Raw genomic sequence first — 15966 nt, 5'->3', positions numbered from 1 at the left:
TTAAAATAGATGTGGCGAAAAGTAACATGAGAATGCAATTATCCTTAAAATTGCAATTTTTTAAGAAATGAAGTTATTTGTCAAGATCACCTCAAAAATCTGGCCAATATTGTACCAAGCAGAAATTAGTAAGGATCAATTAAAGATTTAAAGTTATGTTTTGAGTTTGATGGTGGTTTCAACCTATTTGAGTTTTATCTAAGTAAAGCATATTAATAAAATATTCATATTGTAAAACTACTACTTCTAAAATTAAATAACCCATTAAATATAAATAAAGTTTTCCTGGTTATAGTATATAAATTAGAAAAGTTACCTGGAACTTTTCTACATTCCGAATTGTAAAGTTGGTAACTTTTTCTTTCCATTTCACCAACTGGTAAAACCTAAGTTTAAAAAAATCTTTCGCAATTTTTTTATTTCTTCACTATTTTTTTTTTTTTTTTAGTAAATGAAAAGTTAGCTTTAAAAACAAAAAGTTAGTTTTTATGAAAACTGTCTTCCTAACTTTTTTTTTACTTTTGGTTAATGTTAAGCTTAATTACTGTTTGTTTTTAAAAAATAAAATCAAAATTTCTTACACATTTATAATTGTTGAAATCTAATTTAATATTGAATTTCCAGATGAGGATGGGAAAAGCAAAAATAAAAAACACAAATCCTTTTTATAATCTTAACACAAATGCTGTCTTATCAACAACCTACCAATAAAACAGTTTTAAGACATGACCAATATCTTGTCAATTTCAGATCAAATCAATTTAAAAGCATATATACAAAATTTCTATATGCAACAGGCACATGTTTTGATATGGTGTGCAAAAAAATACCACATGTCAGCGTAATATGAAAATACTTTTTATCTTAGAAAAATAGTAAACCTCTGGAAGCTTGGCAGTTATGGAAATTTCTGATTAAAAAACTCTTGAAAAAGTTTTTACAACTTCAAAAAAACGTCAACTTATGATACAACAACATAAGCATAATATTAATAAACATAAATTGAAAGATATATATATATATATATATATATATATATATATATATATATATATATATATATATATATATATATATATATATATATATTAAATTTAATACAAAATTGCTTTCCTTTCACAATCAGTGAATAAAAAAATATATAAAAAAAATTACAATAAAATACAATAAAAGAGTTATAAAAAAATAATGCAATAAGTACAATAAAGGAATTGTTGCTCTACTTCGTTACAAAATTATTTTCCTTTCGCAATCAATGTTTCTTCTTATTCTCTATTACTATTCTCATTATTCTTATTAATATTCTTATTATTATTCTTTTTCTTCTTGCTTTGATTACTATTATTGTTCTTATTCATCATCATCATCATCATCCTCATCATCCTCATCAGCTTATTGTTATTATCATCATAGGCATGTATGCATGCATGTATATATGTAAGTATGTAAGTATGTATGTATGTATGTATGTATGTATGTATGTATGTATGTATGTATGTATGTATGTATGTATGTATGTATGTATGTATGTATGTATGTATGTATGTATGTATGTATGTATGTATGTATGTATGTATGTATGTATGTATGTATGTATGTATGTATGTATGTATGTATGTATGTATGTATATATGTATATATGTATATATCTATATATCTATATATCTATATATCTATTTATCTATTTATCTATTTATCTATATATCTATATATCTATTTATCTATTTATCTATTTATCTATTTATCTATATATCTATTTATCTATATATCTATTTATCTATATATCTATTTATCTATATATCTATATACCTATATATCTATATACCTATATATCTATATATCTATATATCTATATATCTATGTATCTATATATCTATATATCTATATATCTTTTTATCTATCTATCTATCTATCTATCTATCTATCTATCTATCTATCTATATATATATATATATATATATATATATATATATATATATATATATATATATATATATATATATATATATATATATATATATATATATACATATATATATATATATATACATACACACACACATATATATATATATTTGAACAGCATTGGCTACTTTTTTGGCCATGATGCCTTTGACAGGGTGAAAACATTTTTTTGTTATTAAATTTTGGCTGTATCAATGTTTTAACTTTTTCATTAAAGTTAAATTTGATCTTTAGCAAGAAAATTTCTTTTTGGTCATAAACTTGTTCCGTTGTGCTAAAGCATAATGAGGAGTACTAGAACATTTGAGTTGTTGATTAGCAATCATGGCTCTTGAGATCAATGGGATCAAAGTACCTGATGAAATTATGTTAGTAGATTTCTGACCATTCAGAGTTGATATAATGCTCAGAATGAGTTCTATTAAGTTACTAGGAGGAAGTTGTTCCATTTCTTTGTCAGGAAAAGTGAATTTTGGTTTAGTTATTGTGGAACACCAGTTTTTAACAAAGATAAAGTTAACAAAATTGAAATCAATTACAATGAAGAATCTTATGAGAACACGGTAAGTGATTCAGGATATGATGGCAGCTGTTACAGAGGACAGTTTTGTGAAAGCTATGGAAGACAATACAGTGATAGTTGTTATGGGAAATAAATCAACAATAGAAAAACAGTTTCTTGAAGATCATCAATTGAGGGCACCATACTTCAGCCATTTAATTTGCACTCTTTTAAAGGAAGAGCTATTAGTTTGATGAACAGTTAGAACAATTAGGTTTGTGATAAGAATGTGAAAAGGGTACTTTAAGAAGCCTATGTTAGGATAGAAAGTGTGAAGAAGAATGTGTGCAGCAACTAATTTTAATACCTCAATTGCGGTTTCAATTGTCTGAAAGGTTCAAAGAGGAGTGTAATTCAATTATAGAAAGCACTAGAACATTCAATAATGTTATGTAGTTTTAATAATTCTAAATGATATTTTTTTACCAGTAATATGTGTAAATATGTTTTAGGCAGTTTTTAATGTCAACTTCAAAACGGAAAAATTTGTAAATGGAAAGTTTTTTTTACTAAAATGGATATATCTTATCTTGCTGTTGTGTTTGTTGCAAGAAAACTATATTTTGTGTAGTGCTAAAAATCTTAAAAAAATTAGTTTTTCTGTCTGGCAAGAAGCTCTTTTTTTTTGATTAAATTTCATTTTCCTATTTAAATTTTTAACATCTTTTCTTGTTGAAAATTTTTCTTGCCTGGCATGTGATATGTTACCTTAACTTCCAATCCAAAACCTTGTATTGGATCTGATACTGATTCATACAAATCCATTGCAACTACGCGTAACATGCATGAACAATTTTGATCTACGCTTGCTTGTGGCAACTTCAAGTTTGTTATATAAGAATCTGTAACATTAAATTCAATTAGATCAAAAAAAAGGTTACTCTATACAGTTTATTTACAACTCTTAACCTTATTTTAAGTTAAAAAACAAAAAATTTTACTTCCAAAAGCATAAAAAAAGTTTTAGACTAACTTCACAGCTATCTACGACAAATAAACTTATCATCTTTTTTTTTATTATTGATATCAAAAAAAGGAAAAAAAGAAACTAACTTGAAGACAATAGAGTCAGCAGCTTCCACTTTTGATTTAAGCGGCATTTAAAATAAATCTTATATGTTAATGGTACGTCTACTTCAATAACATTATTGCAAGTTATATTAAAGCTAGTTACAGTTGCAATACCAATTTTAGGCACTATTGAACACCAAGCCTCTGTGGTATCTGGAGCATTATTAACCGTAGAGATATAAGCACCAATGCTTGTATCAAAACCAACAGCTTGAGCATTGACAAAGAACTTGTATTTGCGCCCTTAATAACATTATTAAACATTAATGTAACATAAATTGTTTATTTATAACTCATATACTAATTTTTATAATAATTCAAAACTTGCCTTGTTTAAGGGAGTAAGCATTTATACAGAGATGTTGAGATTTCAGACTTGTAGTGGTACTATTGTTAAACTCTGTTGTTACATCAGTATAACGTGTTTCTGGATTCCATATGAAAATCTGCCAATTGTAATTTACTGCTAGATTCTTCTGTGCTTCTGATAAATTTGAATGAATGCACAATTTTGTGTTATGCTGAATAGTTGCTTCGCAGTTTTGGTAACAGCTAGAGAAAAAAAAAAATTTTAAAAACTTTTATTTTATTGAAAACCAAGCTCAATAAAACCCTCTGAGAAATAAATCACAGAAAAAAATTTTAAAAAATTAAAAAAAAATATTTTCTTAGCATTTTTATCTCTGTTCAAAAAAACTCTTAATAATATTAGAAAAAATAAAAGTAATAATAATAAAATGATAATAATAATAATAATAATAATAATAATAATAATAATAATAATAATAATAATAATAATAATAATAATAATAATAATAATAATAAAAAAACAAAAAAACTAGATAAAAATAATAACAAAATGAATAATTAAAATCAAAGATTTTAAAATTAAAGGGAAAATTTTATTTTCTTAACCTGACTTGTATTTGTAATGTGTTACTTTTTTGCAAACAAACTTCAAATGGTTGTAAAGCTTGACGTGTCTTTGAAAAATCATTCTGCTTCTGAATTCGTAACATCACATCAAAGCATCCAATTGGCATTGACTCTGTATTTATGTACAACTTTGAACCATATTGGCCTAAAAAGGATACAAAGAAAATTTTGTTTTACAAACTTTTTTTAGCTTTAAAGCATAATTCTCAATGCCCTTGTCAAAATTATTCTCAATGCCCTTGTCATCCTCTACATCCTCCTATTTTCATTACAACCACTATCCTCCTTCTCATCAGTTACTACTTCTTTTCAAAATCTAACAAGCAAAAATCAAAAACAAAATCTAAGCTTGTTTATATTGGGATCAAGAAATAAACACATAGAACAGCGAGGGGTGCTTGGTATTTTTGTTTTTTCTTGTTTATTTGCTGTTGGTTTTCTATTTTTTGGTTTGTTATTTGTTTTAATTGTGTTTGGCTTTCAAAACCTTAATCTTTTTTATTGTTTACTTCTTTCAATTTTTGTAACAATATAAAATATTGTTTTACATGGAAAAAACTTTGTAGCTGATCTTGATGATCTTAAAAAAACATTTTTCTTAAACATTACCACTATGCTTTAAAATAAAAGTTGGTCTAATAACAATTTATAGTAATAATAATAATAATAATAATAATAATAATAATAATAATAATAATAATAATAATAATAATAATAATAATAATAATAATAATAATAATAATAATAATAATAATAATAATAATAATAATAATAATAATAATAATAATAACAACAACAACAACAACAATAATAATAATAATAATAATAATAATAATAATAATAATAATAATAATAATAATAATAATAATAATAATAATGATAATAATAATAATGATATTAATAACAATAAGCTGATGAGGATGATGAGGATGATGAGGATGATGATGAATAAGAACAATAATAGTAATCAAAGCAAGAAGAAAAAGAATAATAATAAGAATATTAATAAGAATAATGAGAATAATAATAGAAGAATAAGAAGAAACATTGATTGCGAAAGGAAAATAATTTTGTATCAAAGTAGAGCAACAATTCCTTTATTGTACTTATTACATTATTTTTTTATAAATCTTTTATTGTATTTTATTGTAATTTTTTTAATATATTTATCTTTTTTATTCACTGATTGTGAAAGGAAAGCAATTTTGTATTAAATTTAAGCAAATATAAAAAATATTCTTTTAAGAATCTTTTAATGTAAATAAATTTAATAAAAGTTGTTTTTAAAGGAAAATTTTAAAAGCAAAAAAACCTTTATCAGCAAGTCTAATAACTTCTTTTCCATTTCCATAGCAACCTTGTAGTGAAACATCTTTTGAAGTATTGCTTGTCTTGCTTGGATCTATTCCAAAAAATATTGTGGCATTCTCAAATGCAGTAAAGTTATCCATAGCACCAGTGTTAGAGCAAAACCATGTTGGAGTAATGGCTGCATTTAAATCATCAGGATCATAGCTGTTAGATCCATCAATAGATATGACATCTGAAAAAAGTGCAAATAAACTTCCACTTCTCAGTACTTTAGATACCATTAAAAAGATATCATGCTAACATTTTTATTTAAAAAAAAGACTTTGATTTTAATTGATGCTATTTATATTATTCTTATGACAAGGACAATTGTAATGATAGATATAAATATCACTATAATTGACTTATTAAAATCACTTTAGATTTATACAAAAATGTTCCAGCCAAATCATGCCTACCTCCCTTTCTGTAAGCTTGTGCATATCCTTCTGTAATCACTGCTTTAAGTTCACATGGTTTAACAGAAAAATAACCAGTTACTTTAGATACTGCCTCATCAACATCAACTTTGCTGTATTTATCCTGCATGGCTGAGGTAAAAACAACACTGTAGTATCCATAATCCAATTCCTTAGGGTGTATTTTGAAAACAAGTCCTAGATACAAGCAAAATATAAAAAAAATTTTTAAAAAAAGGTATGAAAAATGATTGTTTAAAGATAATTTATGAATCATGGATAAACAAATAAGGGATAAATAAAATGATTGTGTAAAGATAATGGATAAATTTAAGGGATGTATAAAAAATAATTGGATAAATATAATGCATGAATAATAAATAAATATACAAAAAATGAATAAAAAATGTTCGGTTAAAGAGAGAAGTTGTATAATGGATAGATAAAGTTAGTGTAAAAATAATGGAAGGAAAATGGATGGTTAATGGATAAAGATAATTAATGGATGTTAAATAACTAAATGGAAAAAAGTGGACAAACTTATAATAACTTAATAATAAAAGTCATGAAAAGATAGTGAATAGATAACTGATAGATAATGGATGAATAAAAATTGACGGAAGGTTAACAGATGGACAAAAAACAAAGATTTAAAACTAAACCACACCTATTTCTTTTTCAGGAACAACAATTTCTTTTGACTTGCTATCTGCACCACTACTGCTACTACTTACTAAAAAAATTATTATTTTGTTCACTAGTGTTGTATTAGGTCTTTCACAATCAGTCATAACATTTATTTTAAACAGGATTTCTCTGCATTTGAAAAAGTTTGCATTTTGTTTAGCTTCCTCAATATTGCTTCCTAGCACAGAAACAACTTTAATAACAGGTTTTTCACATTTGTAACTTTTGACAGGAAATGTGATATTATTTGAAATACTCGAGAATGCATTTTTGAATGTAGCTTGTACTGTATAAATTCCTATCTTTAAATATTGATAAGACAGCCGAAATTGAGAACCTTTCTTTGGCGCTAAAATTTGTGTACAGCCATCTAACACAGTCTTACTGGACTCATAACATATCTCAAAACTTGGTTTGTATGCAGAGTTTAGAATTTCAACAAAAAAAGATGTAGGTGTGAAGGTATCAGGTTCTTTATTCAACAAAATAAACGTGAAATTTCTAACTTGTGATGCAAATAAAAAAGTTATTGTTTTAGTATTTTGGCTAACAAGGTTTGAAGAAATAATGTTAACTTTACCCTGCCCTTCTACTACATTATAATGGAAAACAAAACCATTTGTTGCATTTTTAACTCCTTGACTTAGTCCATCGATGAATAATTCAGATTTTACTGTAACATTAATTCCTTGCTGATCACTAATTTGAATAAAAATAGGGCATATCGGATAAAATAAGCCCTCTTCTACTTTAATACCTTCAATAAATGTTTTGTTATCACATGTACCATATATGACTACATAAGGAATGGTGGTTACATTTTGAGATAATACTTGAGCACTTACATTGGCAGAAAACATTTCATTATGGCAGTCAACTTTTACATTGTAAGCTCCAACTTGAAATTGGTGTAACACTTCAATTATTTTGGTTGAATTTTCATTATAACTTACTGATGCATTTGTCTTATCACCAAAATCAAAGACACAAGTAAACCAATTGCCCGAAAGGAAAGACACTCGAAGGAGAATGTTTGAAGAAGCTATTCCAAAAGTGTTGTTCATTTTCAAATTTTTTATGGGTATCAGAAATGGCATCAAACAAATTTTTTTTTTCCAGTTAGCAAATGAAACTGAATTTACTGCTGATACATTTAGTGTATAACAAACTTCTGATGAACCTTTGTAAATGTAATCATAAACCTTTTCTAAAGTTGTGACGGATGTACCATCCCCAAAATCTACCAAATATTTTGTCATAGCTGTTTGACTATGGTTAAAACTTAACCTTAGCACTTCACCAAGAACAAAAGACTTCTGAACTTTGCCTATCTGCATTAATCCAACAGTAAAATTTGCAATTTTGTTTTCCACAATAGAGGTATTACAACACGTGGTTGAAAAGGAATAAAAAATAATTGAAATACAAATATCATAAACGCCTATCTCAATATCTGCACTTGCCACTCCCCTTAAACCTATTGAGCTATTGACTTTGATTTCATGATACATTAACACATTCTTGTAAAAATTTGAGTTGCTAATTGTTAAATCAACTTTAAATGTTCCAATACCATAGTATGAATATAAAATATATGCAGGTCCTGGATACAAGACAGTTGGAATTAATACCTTGCAAAAACTTTCTGGAACGTATAAAAATATCGGTGTCAAGTCATAGCAATCATTACTAACTCTGTTTTTGTAACAAACTGTAGGGTAAACTGTACCAGAAACATCATATAAATACTCAAGTTTCTTTACAGCTACACCACTCACAGTCGCTGTATCATTTTTCCCAAAAGGATAAAGAACAAAAGTTATATTAGTTCCAGTAACAGCACTCAGGTCAAAAGTTACAATTGAACCAACACTCTGATTGGCTGGCACATTTACTGATTCAAGGTTGTTGACCATTTCTTCAATGTATGCTAATTGTGAGAGAACATTATATTCTCCACCTTTAACCAAAATTGTGACATTAACAACTTGAGGGACTAAAGAAAAATTTAGGGTTTTAAAAATAATCACTGATGTTCCAGACAATACTAGAGATATATTTGAAGAGGTTGAAACTGAAACACCCTTGCATAATATGCTAATTTCAACTAAACCATAACCAGACATCAAAAACTCAATTAACAAAGGATCACCAACAATAACAGGGCTTATAGGTTCATCTGATGTCAAAAAGTTTTTATTTTCTTCGCAAAAAACTATTGGCAATGAAATGTTTTTTGACCAAACAGCAATGCTGAAATTTGACACAGCTACTACTTTATTGGTCAAAGTACTTGATACTTCAACTTGTACATTAAAGATACTTGATTCAGTATAGCTATACCAGATAATTAGAGAACTAGTTGCCACATCACATATCAATTGGTTTTTTTTATTATACTTGTTTGGTTTTAATCCCCAATTAATGCAAACACTAAAAAAAAAACCATAATAAAAAAACTCATAATTTTCGTTTTTTATGAAATTATCTGCAAAAGTTTTTAAACTCATGCATATTAAATGCAAACAGAAAATTAAATTGACACCTTGCAAATTGAACACCTGCATCCATTTTAACTTCAATACGAAATAGTTGATTTGTATATACAACTTCATCTGAGGTTGCTATTTTGACATTAGAAACATCATCAACCAGTTGAACATAAGAAATACCTCTATCAGTATCTAGTGAATGAACTTTGAAGTACCAAGAGCCAGATATGTCTAAAACAAACCCTTTTTTTAAATTTAATAAAAATACCTGCAGTAATGCACAGTATTTGCTTTAGCAAAAAAAAAAAAAAAACAGATTCAAATTGTTTATTCTCTAATCATATTGTCACAAATATTATAAATAACCTTATACATTTATTATGTTTTTCAAAAAATCCAAATGATCTATCATTTAAGGCAGAAACTTCTGCAAAAATATTCCATGAATTTTGCAAATATTCATAAAAATGAATTTTCTAATCCAGCAAACTGCAATGTAAAAAGTGTACAAAAGGTTTTTTATAAATTATTTTAATCTTGTGTATATTTTTTTATAACTTTATTTTCATATTTAAAAAAAAATATTAAAGACATTTTGGAAAAAAGCAATGAAACATCTTACAATATGCTGTCATTTTATATTATTGTATATAGATCTATAATTATGATTTCAAATAATCTTTTTTTTCCACTTAGGTTTTATTACGACCTTATCTACCAAAGACAAAAAGGAAGTTTGCTTTTAAGAGATAAATAACTAAAAAAATAGATATTTTTATAAACATGAAAACCTGAAGAAAAATTTTTAGCACCTGCAGAGACTTCATAGTAACTTGGGATTTCAACCACTACTGTCAAAACATGTTGATTGCCTTTTATAATGGACAAGGAAGGATAGCACAAAATTTCATCTAACTCAGCAAAATTTCCACTTATGGCAAAAACATTTTCCAAACTCAGTTGCATACCAATAACTCCACCATTATAATTATGACTCATCCAACCAACTAAGTCTCCTTCATTAAGGTAGAGATCCTGGCTGACAGCTTGCATATAATACCCTGGAAAGTATTATTTTGTAACCAAATAAATAGTATAAAAAGTTTAGTCTTTTTTAACAAGAACGTGAAGAGCTGAGATAAAACATTAGAATTAAATACATTCCCATTTCATTTAAATATCTTCAGATTAAGTTTGAATTCCTTCACATTAATCTAAGCTCAGGCGTCTCAAAATATTTTGGGAATTTTCAATTGAGATTTTCATTTCGATATGATACAAGATGATACGAGAAGTTACGAGATTGGTTTGAAAATTCACCAAAAAATCTCAAAAATTTGGAGATATTTTTGAGTTTTTTTTGAGAGTTATGAGATTCTTTTCAAGGTTATTTACAAGAATCTTTGTATTTACTTCATTTGAAGATAGAGCAAGAATTTCAAGATATTACAAGATATTACAAGTTTCTTGTAATGACTTGTCAAAAAAAAAAGGGATAAACTAGTTAATCCCTATAAAGTACGCATTTTTGGGACAATTGACGCGCGCAACAGCTGAATTCTTTTTTTTTTTTGCAATACAAACAGAACTAAAAGTTAAAAAACTTTAAAAGTTTAATGAAATTAGTTCAAATTATATTAAATATATAATATTTTTTTGTTATTCAACAATACTATCATCTTTTTTACAAAGAATCAGGTAAGAAAACACTTTATTACTATATATTTTTGTAATTTATTGTTTATTTTGTTGTGTCTTTTTACTTTAGTTCATTACTTAAAAATATATTTAAGTTTTTTAATAAGATGACAAAGTTAAAAGTTATAAGTGAATGATGTCAGTGAAGTAAACAGTTATATTTACACTTACATATTTGAATTGTCATGTAGATGAAATTTTGTATTGAAGTCATTGGCTAATTGCAGTACAAATTTTGGTAATCATCTTCCAAGAAAGTTTTTCTTTTGTATTTCCTGGAACTTTTTAACAATCGGATGTATTTAGTTATTGTCCTGGAAAATTTTTTTTTTGAAATTTTTTTTTTTTTGATTTTGATAGTGATATTTCATTTCATACTTTTAGTCTGACAACATGGTTTGTCCAAGGACAGAAATATGGAAGCACTTTACTGAAGAAAGAGTCATTGAGAATGCCATTGAAAAAGTTTTTGCGAAGTGCAACATTGACAACTGTGGCCATGTCTCCAAGCTTACAGATGGAAACACCAGTGGTATGAGGCGTCACCAGTGGTATGAGGCATGATTACACCAGTGGTATGAGGCATGATTAGTTCTCACTCAGTGATCTGGCTGGCTTTGGAAAAAGAAAAGGCAGAGAAAAAGTGCCAAGGAGATATTGCCTATCAGAATCTAGAGCAGGTGAATTGGTGTTTTAAATCATTTTAATTAATCTTTATCAAGCTATTTTTATTGAACATTAATTATTTTATTGTTGATTTAGGACTTTCGAATCATTTTTCTTTTAATTACTTATGAATCCAAAACCTTTTTAGTTTTTACAAAAAAAGGCACTTATTATTACTTTTTTAATTTTCAGTTATATGACAAAGATGAGCAATACGAGCAAGAGCAAGGAGGACATACACCTAAAGTCTTGGATAGAGGCATTGAAAAGAGGATGTTGGTAGGACCATCAACACCTGAGAAAGCCAAAAACATTGATGCATACATGAAATATAAGCCGCAGGACAAAGAGCAGCTACAAGGAGACAAAGAAATCGCCAAGTTCTTGGCCAGATACAACTTTTCCTTTAATTCGGTAGAAACTGAAAAAAGAGTTGAATATTTCACAATGAGGACTGCCAATGGCTGCTTAGGTGGCCATTGAAATAGTGTTTTGTTATCTTAATCAAAATTTAGGTACAAAAATGAACAAAAAACCTTTTGTTCAAATAATTTTCAAACTTTAGAAAAACTTTTGTTCAAATAATTTTCAAAAATTAGAAAACTTGTGTTGTAATATCTCAAAAAAACATCAAAAAAATATTTTAAATCTCGTTTATTTCTTGTTTTTCTCATAATATTGTCATGTTTTGAGAAAGGAAATTTTGTACCCAATTCTCAATCGAGAAACTTGTTACTTCTTGTAACCTCTTGAAACAAATTCTCGAAACTTGTGAAAACCATGATCTCGATCGAAACTATTTTCGAAACTCAGTGTCATTTCGAGATCTCGTATCATAATGTCTTGTAAGAAAAATAGTTTCGAGATGCTTGAGCTTACATTAACCCTTTCAGGACTGGTGATGCTTTCAAGACCGGTGACACTTTAAAGTGCAATTTAAATTTTATATGATCTGATGCAACTGAATATGAATTTTTTTCTCAAAGTCCAGATTGTGGTTTCCACTGTCTTATCCATAATATTTCAAACAATATTGTACTTTGAAAGCTTTCTTATGTTCAGTTTTTGACAAATCTAAGAAGAATAAAATATTTTTGCTCAAAATAAGCCAGTCCTGAAAGGGTTAAGTTTAAATACCTTTGCATAAGCTTGATTAACTTTGCATTAATTTTAAGATAAGAGATTTTGTTTAAGTAAATTCTAAGAAAAAAAAAATCTTTTTTTTATAACACCTTAATGTTTTAAAAAAAAATTTATTGTAAAAAGCTACAAACTACATAAAATAAAATCATTATTACTTTTTATGAAACTTTTCTTCTACTATTCATTAAAACAATAAAGTCAGTTGATGAAATGAATGATGAAAAAATTAACTTTTAAAAAAACTTTTCTCCTACCATAGTTCAAAGCAGTTGAGTCCATCATGAACTTAATTCTTAGTGAAACATCTAATGATTCCAGAACTTTTCCAGCTTCCACAAACTCATGAGACTCAACAAAATATGAGCTCCCAACATTTGGAACATTTATTATACCTGGATAAAGACTTAAAGGTGATTGAACACATTTTTTTGCAATATAATCTAGCAGACCATCCTGGCAAAACATCTCTAAGATCTACAAAAATTTTAACATTTTTTTATAAATAATGAAGAAAAAGAAGGAGTACACATTAAATTTCTTTTAAAAATTGAGCAACTACTTTTTCTATTGTAATTCTATAATTTAGATTTGAAAATGGTAGTTAAACCTGAACTGAAAAAAAAAAAATGTATTTTTCTTGAAAACTTTATGTTTGAGTTGCTTTTCTTTTAAAAGAGTCAAATAGTTATTCGTGAATGTAAATTTTTACCACAAATGTAATCAGTCCAGGCTTTTCAACAAATGCTTCAAACCCTATAAGTTTTCCACTTTCGGTAACTTGATTATTTAAATTGACCCACAAAGTTTTATTTGAAGAACTAGTAGCATTACCAATATCAATTGTAGGAGTCAGAAAATCTGCACCAAATGATACAAAGTTTGAGCTGTCTATTCAAAGAAAACTCATAAATAAAAGTAAAAAACATATTTCAAATTTATTGGAGTTTACTTCTAAAATTAATATTAAAAATTTATATCAATATTAATTATTAAGTTTAAAAAAAAATTAAACCTGTAACAGGAAAGTGGACTAAATTTTCAGATTTATCTGATACAATATTAACGGTCAGATTAAGAACTTCACTCCCCAATATGTAAAAAGTTGGAAAAACAACTTCAGTGCGTGAAAAATTCTGGAATAGTGGCACCTGAAAACTGCTTGACTCAATAACAGTAATTGTATGCCCAACACTGAAGGAGCCATACCCTTTAAAAGATGAAAAAAAGATTTTTAAAGATGTTATTCAATTTAAAATGAAGAAAGCACTTAATAAAATGATGTTATCCAACCAGTAAAAATTAACTACTGCTTAAAAAAATAAAATCAAATTATATTATTAACCTACAAAAATTTCTATATTTAGTTTACATAGTTTACATTTTGAGAGACACAACACTCTTATTATACTTCTTATTTACTTCTTATTTACTTCTTATTCACTTCTTATATACTTCTTAAATAATATATATATGTAAAACTGCATTTAAAGTCCTTTTTTTTGTTTTACAAAAAACAGACTTAAAAGGCTTTACAAATAAGTTTTTATATTTTTTTATGTTAAATAGAATTGAAATTAAAAAAGTTCTGCTAAATAAATTTATAAGTTAATTTTTTTGCTAAGTTTTTATCTTCATATTATTCTAAAATATATAATTTCAGCAACCTTTCAAAAAAACTTTTGTAAAAAATTTATCATAAAGAATACAGCATACCATCATATTGAACTCTAAATTCATGTACACCAGGTACATTAAGCTTCAGGGAAAGAACAGGTTTTTGACATCTTATCTTTTTTCCATTTTCTGATACAATATAACTTGTGTTTTTAGAACCCCCCATAAATTTTATTTCAATATCATTCCCTAAAAAAGTTTGATTGGAATTTCCACTATGAAATGGATTTATTTCTGGAGAAGCGATAAAGAGCTAAAAATAAATTTTTTTCAAAAAAATAAAATCTTTGCAGAAACTGATCTTTTTCAAAATTCAAAAGAGCACAAGAAATAAAAAATATGAATATTAAAACTCACTAATACGCAACTAAAATGATAATCAGCGATCAATAAATAATTTCTCTGTTAAGATGAAAACTTTTAATACCTTCATGCAAAAATCAGGCAAAAAACACTCAGAATAATCCTCCAATGAACCATTTAAGCATTTACAACTATTGAGCTGATCATCATAAAGTGCTAATTTATGTCCTTGCAAACCACATATCAGCTGACAATTACTATACGATTGTAGATCTAGCTGTATTAAACTTGAAGTATAACTTTCCATGTAAGTCTGAACCACTGATTTGTATTCTTTAACTTTAAAATTAAATGAACAAAAAGAAAGTTAATTTGCTTAGTCTTACAACCTGGGACATTAATGTTTTCAAAAATCTTTCTGTTTAAAGGGTTGAAAAACAATGTTTCATGACAAAAACCTTTTAATTTAAATCAATAAAATGACTCCTGTAAGATTTTAAACAATGAAAAGTTAGTTTAAAATTATTTGAGAGGCAAAAAGCAAAAATACCAAAAATTCCTTCATTGGATAGTAAAATAGATCTAAAAAGTAACTCATATTTACTAGTCCCTGGCAGAAAAACACCCTTGTTATCACATACTATAGAGTATTACTTTATCAAGGTATATACATAGTCTGTGGCCTCAGAGTATCTATATGTTTTTGCTATGATAAATTAAGATACTGGCAGACTATTAATTACACTAATTACACACAAAATAAAGTATCTATTTCAACTTAGAATTCAACCAAAATCAAGGGTTCAAGAACCTAGGATTAACTCTGTCTGGAAAATGAAAAGTTTTAAGAAAAGGAAAGAAAAAAAATGAAATTTTTAAAAATTTAGGAAAAGAAAAGTTGTAGAAATTTCTTTAAGTCTTAAACTGACTTGGATTAATCTGCTAAAATATAAAATTCCTGGAATAAAATAACCTGAAAAATGGCCTGTAGAATTTTGGA

General features: G+C 26.6%; 1 protein-coding gene across 1 annotated transcript in view; it reads right to left on the bottom strand.

Moving 5' to 3' along the window:
• Positions 1-15966, bottom strand: part of LOC145184292 (uncharacterized) — a 40802-nt gene that overhangs the window by 18929 nt on the left and 5907 nt on the right. The window contains exons 7-21 of the mRNA XM_090092015.1: positions 15091-15305; positions 14703-14916; positions 14002-14196; positions 13699-13877; positions 13244-13463; positions 10295-10543; positions 9536-9713; positions 6971-9423; positions 6304-6501; positions 5847-6077; positions 4514-4679; positions 3927-4150; positions 3581-3841; positions 3236-3369; positions 317-386 (exon numbers count right to left, since the gene is read on the bottom strand). Coding sequence (XP_089948141.1) covers positions 317-386; positions 3236-3369; positions 3581-3841; positions 3927-4150; positions 4514-4679; positions 5847-6077; positions 6304-6501; positions 6971-9423; positions 9536-9713; positions 10295-10543; positions 13244-13463; positions 13699-13877; positions 14002-14196; positions 14703-14916; positions 15091-15305 — 5187 coding nt within the window. The remainder of the gene's footprint in view (positions 1-316; positions 387-3235; positions 3370-3580; positions 3842-3926; positions 4151-4513; positions 4680-5846; positions 6078-6303; positions 6502-6970; positions 9424-9535; positions 9714-10294; positions 10544-13243; positions 13464-13698; positions 13878-14001; positions 14197-14702; positions 14917-15090; positions 15306-15966) is intronic.

This window comes from Hydra viridissima, unplaced genomic scaffold, assembly GCF_058129835.1.
Source record: "Hydra viridissima isolate aposymbiotic clone 2 unplaced genomic scaffold, HvirCarnegie_v1 scaffold_7, whole genome shotgun sequence".
NCBI classification, from domain to species: Eukaryota; Metazoa; Cnidaria; class Hydrozoa; order Anthoathecata; family Hydridae; genus Hydra; species Hydra viridissima.
Note: the sequence above shows the minus strand (reverse complement) of the source record. Positions and strands in the feature narration are given on the sequence as shown.